The 14,560-nt window shown below is 38.6% G+C and overlaps 1 protein-coding gene across 1 annotated transcript; it reads right to left on the bottom strand.

The window, feature by feature from the left end:
• Positions 1-6,213: 6,213 nt before the first annotated feature.
• Positions 6,214-13,352, bottom strand: kcnk18 (potassium two pore domain channel subfamily K member 18). The gene is made up of 3 exons (XM_005808829.3): positions 13,088-13,352; positions 12,733-12,876; positions 6,214-8,016 (listed from the first exon to the last, which is right to left on the bottom strand). The coding sequence occupies exons 1-3, from the start codon at positions 13,314-13,316 to the stop codon at positions 7,217-7,219; spliced, it is 1,173 nt and encodes a 390-aa protein (XP_005808886.2). The 5' UTR covers positions 13,317-13,352; the 3' UTR covers positions 6,214-7,216.
• Between the last annotated feature and the right edge of the window lie 1,208 nt (positions 13,353-14,560).

Below are 14,560 nucleotides of genomic sequence, written 5' to 3'. Positions count from 1 at the left end.
TCACTCCCTCACTCCCTCACTCCCTTACTCCCTCACTCCCTCACTCCCTCACTTCCTCACTCCCTCACTCCCTCACTTCCTCACTTCCTCACTCCCTCACTTCCTCACTCCCTCACTCCCTCACTCCCTCACTCCCTCAGAGTCCGTCTGCGGCGCGGCGCTCACACGCCTCCAGGGCCGTAAGAAAGCTCCTGTTTCTACAGCCATCTTCAGGTCAAATGCGCTGGAATAGAATCCGCACCCCCCCCCCCTTCCCAATGAGGAAAAAGTTAAAATAATTACATAAACAAATTAGAATTTAAAATTTTAGCTGAAGAAAAGTACACAGTTAAGAAAGTCACTGTAGAATTTACAGTAACTTACTGGCAGCAGCGTTGCTGTGATTTTTACAGTAAAGAAATTACAGTAACTTTACAGAAACCTGATCATTTTTTTACAGTAGCCTTACTGTAATCCTATTACAGTTTTACTAGAATTTAATTACAGTTTTACTGTAATTTGATTAGTTACTGTAATTTCTTTAAAAGAGCACAGTAATTACAGAACATGGTTACTGTGATTTCATCACATTTATCATAATAAAATTACAGTAGTCCTGTAGTTTAATTACAAAACGTTGTCATTTCACAGCAGTCCATGAAACTGCGTACTTTGCCAGCTTTTAAAAGTTTAAATGTGAACTTGCAACTTCATTTGCCAAACTCTCAAAAAAGGTTTTATTTTTATAATTTAAAAAATATACATATATAATTTTAAAATAGCTTTATTTGAATATCAATTTAAATCTGATAAACTGAAGCAAAACAAAACATTGTATTTTGCAACAGCAATATTTGCTTGTTACATAGAAGTCAAAGTATTGCAACCAAAGTGACAAATACTCTGATCTAAAAACATAACTGATACATTTACAATCATGGTGATATTACATTGAATACAATGAATTAAATAATCTTTTAATTCACCAAAAGTGCCCAAACGTCAAAGTTTCCAAGTTAACTGCAAGTCAAAGTCATAAAAATAATGTTTTACCTGCTTTTCATGTAAAACTTGCAGTCAAAATTCTAAATGTCTGTCGTTTTCTTCCTTTGAAGGAAGGAAGGGATCCAGCAATGGCAAATATTGAAGTTACAGATTTTTCAAAACTTTATTGGAACCCCAACAGTACATCTTAAACATTTGGCCAAGTCTAAGACTTAGTGAACAGTCAAACAAAGTCATTGTTGGCCTCTTGCCTTCCAGCCGGTAAAAATCCCACAATGCAACTGTACATTAAAAATGTACAAATTTGCAATCCGGTGATTGGATCCCGTGGTCCAGTCACGACCCATATACTTTCCATACGCATTTCAGATCACAATAAAGAGCTGCGTTTTCAAAACCCAGCCACCTTACTGTATTTTCATGCTGTAGTTTTTACAGGGTTACAGTGTACACCAGAATGCAGCTGCTTCTTGGAGAATACTCCCATTTAACGTCTTAGATCTCAAATCTTAAACATTGTTGCAACACAAACATTTTCTGGACACAGAAGTAGCAGAGATGCTAAATGAGAAGTTATTTTTTTTCTTTCTTTTTTTTTTAAACATGGTTTACACTAAAAGTAGATGTGACGTAGCAGACAGTGGTGTGTGTGTGATACCAAACCAACAAACCAATTCTGATAACTATGTGTTTATATATTTTTTCTACTGTCATTATCATTGAATATTTTGGTGGTTTGCGTTCAGTCAGAAGATCATAATTTTGATCAAATACAGGGCAATTAGGGCTAAGGAAAGTTTTTTTATTAACTGACTACAATATAACACAACATAGAAAAAAAATAGAATAATTAAGGTTTAGTAATTTGCTGGACTTATGGAAGATAGACTGGAAGCTAAAGTATTGATCAGTTGGTATTGATAGTATTGATATTTAGATTAAAGTGCCCAGACCTGTTGTGACGACACAACATTTTGTTGAGGAAATTGTTTTTTTTTTTTTAAGACAGAAGATCACCATATAATGTGTTAGTAGTATGACGACTACTATGACTTTTATGAACAAATGAACTTTATGACCATGATAAAAAAAAAAGGTATTTTGGCACAGCGGTTTGCGTTGTTCCTGACGAAGGCCTTCTGCTTCTGGTCAACTGGTGACAGGATTGGAGTTTTCTGTCCCTCCTAGCCTCGCCATGATTAGTGCATTTGGGTGCATTTGTTTGCTATGTTGCAGCTTTCGCATCAACCAGACGCAAAAGGTCGACCTGGCTCCAATCAGGTTAACGACCCCCTGATTCACATACAAACATTTGTTACCCCCTCAGTCGCATCTTAAAGAGAGGATGAAATTCATTCACAAACTGGCGCAACCTTCCAATAATCCCTGAAATATTGGACAAAAAAAAAAAAGCATCAGCAATTATCTGCAAGCTGGAGATATTTACATCCTAAGACATCCGCTGCTTTTGTAAAAAAAAAAATAAAAAAAAAATAAAAGAAAAAAAACAAGAAAAAATGTTTTTTTTTTCTTGAGATTATAATGTTGATATAGAAACTAACAGTCATATCTAATAAATTATGCAAAAGTACCTTTTGCAAATCATAACCTTTAAGCATGTATTAAACTTTCTATTGAGCCTAGATTTGTGTTTATTTATTTTAATGGGTCCATTGCAGTAATCTAATCTTAAATGCTGTGTTGTAATTACTAAAATAAAAAAATAAAACTTTTCAATAACATTCTATAAGATGCACCTGTAAATAAATAAATAAATAAAGATGTTGATGTCAGGTTTGGCTGAGACATTTTTTGATTTGATTTTTTTTGCGGAAAACAGAACAAAACGCGCCTGGCAACGGACGGGGCGACCCGTCCATGGCGTCCCCCGCCTGTGGTGCAATGGCTGCTGGAGACAGACACCACTGCCCTCGCCACCCTGCAAGGATGAGCTTGCTAGATAGTGAATGGGCAGATGGAAGAAACAATGACTAATAGCACATCTTTCACTGTTTTCTTTGGCATTCACATATTTTAATTCAAACTGGCAGTAAAAAATGTTCTATCAGAGTTTATGTAATAGATATCTTTAGAAAATAAACCCAATCCTACTAGAGTAAAAGTTGGCTTTGTGCACTTTATACTCTTTACTATTGCTTGACAACAGCACCATCTGGTGCTGCTGCTGTAAACACAACACACTTGCATGTGGCGTTCAAAGTCAGTCCTCGCGGGCCGTTATCCTGTGTGTTGTAGTTCTTTCTCTAGTTCAACACACCTGGATGAAATGATGGTTCACTCGCAGTACATCTACAGAGTTTTGGACATGCGGATGACGCAGTTGGATTATCTGAACCAACTGCAGAGATGCATCTGATGCATCACCCACCGATCCTCGAGGCCTGGAGCTGGACACCCATGTTTTACTTTACAGTCAGCGTATTGGACGGAACGTCATTCATAGGAAGTTCAGCACAATATATCTAATATTTTAATTTCAGGGGATAAAGGGCATAAAGGGCAGCAAAGTACCTGCTTAGCACTGCTAACTCACAGCAGGACAGTCCAAGCAACCTGAGGAACCTTGTTGTGTGAGCTTCACATGTTCCCGTTTTGCGCAGTTTCATCATGTTAAAAAGAAGCACAGTGGTTACTGTCTGACCTTTAATCCAACCAAACTGTCCCTGTGTTACACCGCGATGACCAAAATGATGAAATTTGCTAAAAAGTCAAAAATTATGTCAGATATTTTTAGGGATTTTTCAACTTTTCTCAAATTTCCTGAGTATCTGGGTGAATTACGTTAGAAACCCCATGACTTCTCAGAATAGGGGTCAGGCCCCATTCCTCCTAATCCCATCAGGATTTTAGGGCCAGTTTGCTCACATTCAAATGTTCAGCCTTGCCCTCAGATTTTACTCTGGGACCCATAGGTGAGGGAGTTGCAGTTGGCACTTCAAAACATTGCCTTGGTTGTTCTTTAGGTCATTGTGGATTTTAAAAGCCCATTTATGCCAATAGTTACATGTCTGGAGCTCTTGTTCCAATAACTCCACATAATAATTGTTCAATGTGATATAATCAATTATTCCGTATTGTTCCGTCAGCTCACTGGTGATCCAGGGTTTGTATTTTGGGAAGCATCTCACTGCTGTGAGAGTGTCAGTCACACACTCAGTCATGTCATGAATGTCCCTTCGGTTTGGCTGGCACAGAGCATCTACATCACAGAACAGCCCTGATTCCTGTGACCACTTTCTCACAGTTTCTTCATCACAAGTCGTCTCTACAAAAGGGTTTAAATTCAGAACAGAGGAAAAATAAGAGTGTGATGTGATCTTCCCAGAGGAGGTCTTGCTTTGGAAAACATATAGATTCTTGACATCTGTATAAAACAAATGCAACATCTTATTTCCTCAGGCAGGGAAGTCAGCAAGCTGTTGAAATGATTAAATTAAAAACCAGCGATCAGGCCCGAAACCTGGGAGTAGTGATGGACTCTGACCTGAACCTCCAGAGCCACATAAAGACAGTCACAAAGTCGGCCTTCTATCACCTGAAGAACATTTCCAGGATTAAAGGACTAAAGTCTCAGCCAGATCTAGAGAAACTCATCCATGCGTTCGTCTTCAGTCATATTGATTATTGCAACAGCGTCTTCACAGGTCTGTCCAACAAATCAATCAAACAGCTGCAGCTGATCCAGAACGCTGCTGCTCGGGTTCTCACTAAAACCAGGAAGATAGAGCACATAACACCAGTTTTAAAGTCCTCCACTGGCTCCCTGTAGCTCAAAGAATAGACTTTAAAATACTGCTGTTAATTTATAAATCACTGAATGGCTTAGCACCATAATACATTAAAGATCTGCTGTTGTTGTATCAGCCTTCCAGACCTCTCAGGTCTTCCGGTTCTGGTTCTGCTCTGCATCCCCAGAACCAGAACCAAACAAGGAGAAGCAGCTTTCAGCATCTATGCACCACAAATTTGGAACAAACTTCCAGAAAACTGTAAAACAGCTGAAACACTGACTTCTTTTAAATCTCAACTAAAAACCCACCTGTTTAGGATTGTATTTGAAATGTAATCAATTACAAATTTATTGATGTAACTTGACTTAATGTCGTGTTTTGATTATTGATTCTATGTTGCATTGTGTTTCTGTGTTTGTAATGATGTAAAGCACTTTGAAATGCCTTGCTGCTGAAATGTGCTATACAAATAAAATTTGATTGATTGATTAAATTGAATAAACTAATTTTAAAAAACAATGTGAAGGAACTTTAGGGTTTAATTCACCTAGTGCTTTACCTGTTCTGCCACAGGACTCACCTCATATCTGGGAACATCTTCCACATAACAGCCTGAAGATCCAAAGGCTTGTTTTACAGATCGCTCTCCATCTGTGTCACCTGGCCTGTATGATACCAGTCTTTACCCCGTTGAAGTTTCCCATCCACTTTCAGGATCCTTTACATTTATTCAGTAAACAAAATGTAAAATTTCTTTCTTTCTTTTTAATGTTAAATTCAAACCACACATGATGGTGGTTAATAAACAAAATGTAACCTCTGTTCCAGTCAAACAGTACATGCCCGGTTCCCCTATGGACCGTCTGAATGAAGTCTTTTTTAAACCATCATTCTGACTATCTTACTGCAGTCTGTCTGTGATATTTGGACAGTTTCACATATTTATCCACACCCCCTGCTTCTCATCTTCAAGTAATTGGTTGTGCACTAAAATTACCATCCCAAATGAGACTTTGCCTTAATACAGCAGAATCTCCCCACGTCCAAGAAACACAACACAGAACCTGAGAGGATTCATCTGTCTGCCAAGTTTTTAAGCTGTTGGTAATAATGTTAGTGTGACAGATAGATAATTAAGAATTTAACTGTGTTATTCTTGATGTTTCTCATGACTTCTTTTAGTTATACTCCTACAAAATGCGACTGCTGCTGGACATGCTGGTTAATTTACCTCACGGTACATCAGTTGTTCTACTGTCCCTCCATGTGGGCCTGTTTTACTTCTATGTGTTTCATGAGTGGCTGTCTGCTACACGTTTAAAAATGTAAACTTAAATAATAATCTATGCACAGCTGACCTCTGGCAGGAGGAGAAGTCAGTTGCAGATTCAAGTTTTCAAGTTGAGGGTAGTAAGTCTTTAATTACAAAGAACAAATACAACAATCAAAATGCAAATAATTTGCTATCAATTCCATGTAGAGAAAACATATGGACATTTTTTTTGTGCATATTCTGCAGCAAATCCTTTTGGATAAAAAATATCTCATGCAATACTCAAAAATAAAACTGTCAAATCACTTTCCTGCAGGATAATCCTGATGAGCAGTATTTATAGGGGCAGTATTATGTAAAAAAATGTCTACTTTTAGTTTTACATCATGTTATTCCCTCATCAAAAACATACCTGGGAGTATCAACGTGATTCTCTCGTACATGTATGAGAGATCCTTTGAAACGCTCAGGAGGAGGACGGCAAATATCACGGCCGGACAGAGGGAACTGAGGGGGTTGTTCCATCAGAAACCACGACAAAAACTTGTAAAAGTGCAAATGACCCCATCTCTTAAGACCGCAGGAGGGTTCATCTCCTTCTCCTGCCTTCTACGACGAAGGCAGGCGAGCTGTGAGCTTGGAACCTCACGGCTGCAGTTCCAAGCTTCTGCCTCATTGAGCACCCCTCTCACGCGACTCAGCTCCTTCAGACTAGCCTGCAGCAATTGGCAAATACCAGGAGGAACTGTGCATCTGCTGAGCTCATTATAGGAGCTACACCTCAGTGAAATGCTGGTTGTTGAAGGGCTAATAGAGAAGCGATGTTGTGGTGACTCCCTGAATGCGGAGTTTCAGAAAGAGCAGGGTGTTTTAAAGAGACAGATGCCTTCTTAGCTTCAAGGCATTAAACTAAGATATCAATTTCTTTTTTGTCATATTTGATATATACAGCATTATTGTAACAAATGAAGGTAGCAGTTACTTGATCGTGTGGAAAACTAAGTGACTGGAAAACATAATACTACCCCTTTAAATGTTTGAAAACAAATCTTTTTAATCATGACAGCCATTCACTGGATAAAGTGTTTGCCACATGCATGACTTCATAATTACCCATGCTTATGAAAAACAGATACAATAAATAATTGATTAAATCCAGGAAATAATAAATTCCACAATCCCAAAACTTGATTCAGAAGATCTCGACTTACTTCTTTTCCACATTTTCTGTAGTTTCAGCATTTGCCCTGCCAATGAACCGGATGCAGTTACGATAAAAAGAAACGATTCTATTTTGGCTTAGCTTGAAAGCCATGGACATAATGCTCATGCCAACCACAAAAAAAAGGGAGGTTATCCAGAAACACTTGGAGTCTTTAGGTATGATGTCACCAAATCCGATTGTAGTGAGTGTGATGAAGCAAAAGTAGAAAGAGTCAAATCCTTCTATTTGAGGTTCCCACAGTGGGAGGATTATACCTCCGAAGCAAATATATGCAAATACAATGAAAAGGATGAGTATAAATGGAACGTCAAAGTCTTCCATTACATTCCCTAACCCCGAGAAATCCCATATGGCAAATTCACTAGGTGGTTGTGGCATCTGTTCGAGTTCAGGGCAGGAGAGGGACCTGAGTAGTGGATCCTTTCTCATTAAATTATCTCTGGCCAGCAGCTTTTCAAAGATTTCTTTGTTGTTTTGGAGATGAATGGACTTGTGTCGAACATCTGCTTGAGTGTTCAGCACCTGCCGGATGTCTAGAGGTTGACGAAGCAAGGTGCCATCGTCCAGAGTCCGCCGGTTTGACCAGGGTCTTCTCCTGCGAGTTCTCCACCGTGACCACGTCTTGAAGAGGGCGCGGGCGCGGTTGTAGGCTTTGGACATCACCAGAGCGAGAAAGTCTCCCACGTCGAGAATGACCAGGAGCATGAGAGGAATGCCCACCATCGCATAAATGATGCACAGCGCTTTACCGAGCAAGGTGACTGGATAGATTTCCCCATATCCTACAGTCACAGTGGAGCAATTGACTCATTATCAACATGGTGGAAAAAGCCTGCTTAAATTTCTGCATGGTGTCTTGTTTCTTGTAAGAAATGGTCAAATGTAGTCAAATTAATGAGACTCCTTAGATTAATATGATGATTAACATTCATTTAATGTCATCCAGATCAAATGACTGAGCAGTTTGTGTTTCAGAAGTTCTGGTCTTTGTCTTTGGACCAGAACCAAAAATGTTCTGCTTCCAATTTTTGTCAGAAATTGGAAGCAAAAATTATTTTCACTCTTTCAGTTAAAATGGTTGCTTTGCTAAGTCACTTAAAACTGATCAAGTCAAAGTCCATAGAGAAGAGAGTATAGTGATAGTGAATAACATTTGTATTTTGTAGGTACTTGCTTGAGCAGTGGATCCTACTGACTAAAAGTCATTTGTTTTTTTCGGTTAATAATATACAGTATACTGAATATATATATATATATATATATATATATATATATATATATATATATATATATATATATATATATATATATAAATCAATAAACTAAGAAGAGGAGATGATGGCTCTAATGCAAGTTTGATGGTTAATCGTCTGTGACTATGTCAGACTGTCTCTCAGTATCTTTGTAACAGAAAGCCACTCCATGCTGTGTGTAAAGTAACTATGTATTTTCGTACATACAGCACACAGATTGAGATTAAATTTGGAATAAGTATTTGCTGACGACTGATACGATTCTGAGGATGGTATGCCAGCTGATGAAACATGTTTACGAAAACCCAGTCAGTGACTACAGAGGTCCGTCATCCTAAGAAAACATGTGATGTGATATTGAAAAGGAAGCGCTTCCTCTTAAACTTTCAGAATTAGTCTGTGTCTTTAGCTGGACTGCAACAACAGCACAAGAAAGAAAAAAAAAGAAAGACAAACTGAACTTGAAGCCAGAAGTTTACATACACCAGTGGTGCCCAAAGTCGGTCCTCGAGGGCCGGCATCCTGCATGTTTCAGTTCTCTCCCTGGTTTAATGCACCTGGATCCAATGATGGCTCGTTAGTAGGCCTAAGAAGAACACTGACATGCTGAAAAGGTTGTTGGTACTACCAGGGAGAGAACTAAAACGTGCAGGATGCTGGCCCTCGAGGACCAACTCTGGGCACCCCTGACCGTATAAAAAGACTACATGCATTTTTTTGACACTATAAGTTTTTTGATCCATCATAACGCTCAGGAAGGAGACCAGGTTCTGTGTCTCAGAAATTAATGTGCTTTGGTCCAAAAGTGTGCAGATTGACTCCAGAACAAAAAGCCTTGTGGAGATGCTGGCTGAACCTGGTAACAGTTTGTCATTATTATCCATATAAAACAACGGCATGGGCTGATACAGTACTTATCAGTACCATATTGAATTAATAGCAGAAATGCCATTACTTCTTTATTTTACTTTTGTCATAAGAAACTTTTAAAAAAGCCAGATTAATGTTTGCAAATGCACACAGGGACAAAGACCTTCATTTTAAGAGACATGTCCTATGGTCTGACAAAACTAAAGCTGAACTGTTCGGCCATAATGGCCACTGTTACATTTGGAGAAAAAAAAAAGGGGGGAAAGCTTGCAAGCCTGAGAAGACCATCCCAACTGTGAAACTCAGGGAAGGGAGCAGTATGTTGTGGGATTGTTTTGGTGAAGGAGGGACTGGTGGACTTCACAAAATAGACGGTGTCTTGAGGAAAGAACATTATATGGAAACACTGATGCAATATCAGCCATGAAGTGAAAGCTTGCACACAAATGGGTCTTCCAAATGGACAATAACCCAAAGCTGGTTACAAAGAAGCTTAAGGAAAACAAAGTCAGTGTTTTGGAGTGGTCATCACAAAATGCTGATCTAAATCCTATTGAAAATTTAGGGGCAGCTACCAACTATTAAATAAAAAACAATGCCTGTAAAAATTCCTTCTCATTATTGTGGCATTTAGCAAATAGGAAACATTCTGGTAATCTGAACTGACCTAAAAATGGGAAATGTTTATTCTGATTTCACGTCAGAGTGTGCAAAAAAAATAAAAAAAATGCATACATGTTTTTTTTCTATAGTGTATGTAAACTTCTGGTTTCAACTAAACTAAACACATAAGATTTAAGCCAGGAATACTTTCTCCAGACAAGAAAAAGATTAGTTACAATAAACAAAGTTAAAAACAGAAATAATAAAGTTATAGTCCATGACTGAAACCAGCTCAGCACACAGACACTGAGCCAGGCGTACCTTCTGTGGAAAGAAAAACAGAATCACAAAGTGAAGTTGATAAATGTAAATGACACACGAGTGATTAGAAGACAAAACAACAGTGAGAACAAGTGGCCAATAAGTTTTCCAGTAACAATACTTTACAGTAAAATATCAGGTTGTGAGGCAGCAGACCAGGGGTGGGCAATCCTGGTCCTAGAGGGCCGGTGTCCTGCAACTCTTAGATGTCTCCCTGGTCCAACACACTTGAATCCAATATCTGAATCACCCCCTAAGTGAGGTCAAGTTCTCCAGAGTCCTGCTAATGACCTCATTATTTTAGTCAGGTGTGTTGAAGTAAAGATACATCTAAAAGTTGCAGGAGACCGAACCCTCCAGGCCTGGAGTTGCCCACCGCTGCAGTAGACGGATCACAAATAGATGTCCATCCAGAACCTTTCCGAGCGACTTCCTTCCTACGTTTCTTCTGAAATATTTAGACCTGCTTCGTCTTCCCATTACTGAGATCTGAATGTTCCTCAAGAACCATCACAAAACGCCCTGCTGGGTGCAACTTCCATTAAACAAAGTGACGCTTCAATTACAGAGACTTCCAAAACACGCTTTAGTCACATCAAGCCTCATCTTAAAAGGAACCAAAAAATGTCATTTAAAAAAAAAGCATATTTTGTGCCAGTCCAACAAATAACTTAAACTTGAAAACAATCTAAAACCTGCGTGATAATAATGTTGGTCCTGATCCTCCTTTAGTCTCTCTCACTACTGATAAGTGGCTCACTGTATTAAATCTCTTCTGATTTTATGTTCTCCAGAAACAAGTTGCTAGTTTAAATTGAAACACATTGATTTCTGTGACCCACATTAAACCAGAAGACAAATAGCGAGAGCTGACCTTTTTTAAAATCATGCAGCGTAACGTTTAACGTTTTGAAGGCGTGGCGCTGACTAGCTCTGTCGTATTTGGCTTTTCAGACGATTGTACCGACAGCAGTGAGAACTTTGCTTTCCTTCTGAGTGCATGATGGATTTTGATTGTACAAAGACAAAAAAAATTTAATCTCCAACTAGGCCTCTACATCTTTAACAAGCTCTTTGTGGCGACGTGAAAGGCATTCTCAATCTAAAGTGGCTTGTCTTCTGAGTAATTTGGACTTCCTGTTGCTGCTGAGCCATTAGCCATTAGTTGATAGCCTTTTAGTACTTAGTCCAGCAACTGAGAAGAAGACATCAGTGATATCGTCACTTGTTTCTTCTATGTCAAGTCATGGGAGGAGAAGTAGGTCTGAGAAAAGAAAATGTGTTTGTTAAGTTTAAATTAGCGAACTTTCATCACAAACATTAGGAACGCTGGAGAGACGACATAATCCCCTGAGGTTTTGGATTGTGTGAGAAGCTGAAGTCCTGGTAGTTTTGCTTTAAGTGACAAGCTCTGCTTATAGTAGCTAATCAACAATTAGCAGAGTGGAGCGACGCTCTGCTCCTCGGAGAGAGATGGACATTTATTAATCGATATGTATGGCATGAAGACAATATATAATCAAAAAAATAGACCATGGTAAGCAAACTTATGTCACAATCCAGATATCTTACAGATATTCATAAAATAAATGCATATTTGTGGTGGATCTCCTCAAAGATGACCTTCATCTTTCTTTTGGTTCCCGAATTCATCCGCACAGTTACTAATAACTGGAAGAATATTGTGCGTTAGACCACACCCTGCATCAAATCTTTCCGTCTAACATCTTTGAGGCATTAGGCTTATGGGTGTATTCTGAACAGTCGTGTTCATAAAACTGTCCACACAATCTCAGTGAAGTTTGGTTAAAGAGCCACATTAACTAGAAATGACAGTTTCCACTTAACATGAGAAAGTATTTAACAAATTCTTAATGTAGCATCTGCATATCTTCTCTGTTGTGATCTTAAGTAGATGAACCTTCGACTGCATGTCATCCACTTTGGCTGAAGCTCAGAGAGCAATAATTTGTTTATTCACGATGCATGCACATTCCGACCTCCAGACACTGCTGGAAATAATAATAAAACTTAAATGGATAAAGTGCCGGGACTGCGACAGCAGACTACCTTCGGTATAAATACCATTTGAGGAGTTAAGCCTGAAATATTTCTGAATTGTTGAAACATACGGTTAGATGGAGAAAAGTGCATTCTGTTTTTTCCCCTTCTGTCCATCCATGCAACCAAAATGCATCCTGCTGAAGAGACAGATGCGCAAATGAACCTGTTTCACTGAACATAATGTGCACATAAATAATCAGATGAACCACGTCGGTCTGAGAACTTTGCCAATATCTTTCAGATCACTTTGGTTGCCAACACCACGGCAACGCCCAGACGCTTAACACATCTGCTGTGTGAGAGTTTGGAAGACATCACTTCAGAAACCTGGGGAAAGAGTCATCAAATCCTGTCCACACGGCACCACACATCCTAACACCAACTTACCAACAGTTGACAAAATAGTGCAGCAGAAGAAGACGGAACCAAACAAATTCCATCTGCTGGGGCTCTGGAACCATACGGACTTGAAATCCTGCATTTTTACCACAACTTTGCTAACCGTTTGGTTGAGCGTGCAGGATTTGTTATCTGAAACCAAGAGGAGAACACTTAGAGGACATCAAAACCACAACGTGAACTGTTTCCACAAAACAGGTTAATGGAATAACTTTACTAAGAACAACTCTTGAGTACCCAGATCCAATTTCCAAACATTATCACTACAATAAAAAGAAAAGAAAAAGCTATGTTATTCATAGGCTCCAGTAGATCGTAAACGCTGCAATGCGCTCAGACTTACTGGTGTCGTTCTGGACCATCTTGACGATGCTCGACAGAAAGTTGCGGTATTCCTGCTCGGTGCTGGATTTCCTTCCCCCCTCGACCTGCATGAAGACCAGCGCGCCCAGCATCGTGTAAGCCACTAAGGCGCAGCACAGCGTCAGGTGAGGAAAGAGCCTCCAGAAGCGCGCGCGGCATCTCCCGGGCCACGTCTCGTGGAGCACAGCTGTTTGTCCAGACACGGTCATCCTCCCGTCTGTCTGTCTGTCTGTCTCCCCGGCAGCGTTCAGCAGGTGTCTCTGCTTCTTCTTCATGAGGTTTTTTTTTTTTTTTTTTTTCCCACTGGCTGTTGGCAAAAGTATGGCGTGCATTGCCGCCACCTACTGGTGTGAATGTGAATATCGTATGAATATCGGTAATCATATTTTGTTAATCAACATTGTTTCCTTAAACGTTTCCCGGGTTTGAATGTGGAGAGTGGCGCTTTTAATTTTAACATAAATAAATAAATAAAATAATAATAATAAAAAAATAATAATAATAATAAATAAAAAAAAGCTAGCATATTTTGGGCATCGTTAGACTTTGAAAGATTCGGTTCCAATAAATATCACACATATATTTGAATAGGACTGTTTTAAATCTTCTTTTCACAGGAACAGAATGAAGAGATTCATTATTTGAAGAGCTGACGAAAGCGCAGGTACACCAGGAGTCTCCTCTTGCTAAGTGTTTGCAGGATCACGTAAGTCGTTCAGTATTTTTTGCCAACTTTTGATCACGTCAATTGGATAAATATTTCCTGATTTCAAAACTTTGCACTGCAGAAAAAAAAAGTTAGCATAATGGATTGGGGTTTTGATGAGGTTTTGTGGGGTCTGGGGGTGCACAGGAAATTTTCATATAAACCAAAAGGGGGCGCAGTAAAGAAAAAATAATAGGGAACCACTGTTCTAAATATGTATATATATATATATATATATATATATATATATATATATATATATATATATATATATATATATATATATATATATATATATATATATATATATATATATATATATATATATATATATATATATTATTTTGACCACAGCATTTTCATCCATATTTTAGGTTTAAAATGTGTGTTTATGAAAACAAATGTGCAATTGTAACCACAAGAAGGAATTATGGTCAAACTGTAAAGAGCTCCAATATAAATTTACTCCTATGTGGTTCAATTAACATGATTTTAGATGGATCATCTTTCAGTTTTCAGCTAAGCTATTTGGAAATGATCTGACTGGTGTTAGAGTGTAGCTGAATTACAAAGACAAGCTATGAGATAAATCAAGATCTTTTCGTAAAAATACAGGAAATTCTGATCACAGGAAGGAAAATACACACAAATACAGGATGATTTAATATTTCTGCGTTGTAAAATGTCTGGGTACGAGACATCGGGTGAGATCCTGCAAAACATAGAGAGTTTACATCATTTCTATAC

The sequence above is a fragment of the Xiphophorus maculatus genome, chromosome 22, assembly GCF_002775205.1.
Source record: "Xiphophorus maculatus strain JP 163 A chromosome 22, X_maculatus-5.0-male, whole genome shotgun sequence".
In the NCBI taxonomy this organism is placed as follows: Eukaryota; Metazoa; Chordata; class Actinopteri; order Cyprinodontiformes; family Poeciliidae; genus Xiphophorus; species Xiphophorus maculatus.
This window is presented reverse-complemented; position numbering and strand designations above follow the sequence as displayed.

Bases quoted from the DNA above. Each gene is read 5' to 3' on its own strand.
- kcnk18 (XM_005808829.3), bottom strand. From the start codon at position 13,316: ATGACCGTGTCTGGACAAACAGCTGTGCTCCACGAGACGTGGCCCGGG. The intron at 12,877-13,087 runs GTAAGTCTGAGC...TCTTGGTTTCAG, and splicing joins GATGGTCCAGAACGACACCA to ATAACAAATCCTGCACGCTC. The intron at 8,017-12,732 runs GTAAGTTGGTGT...CTGTGACTGTAG, and splicing joins CACTATTTTGTCAACTGTTG to GATATGGGGAAATCTATCCA.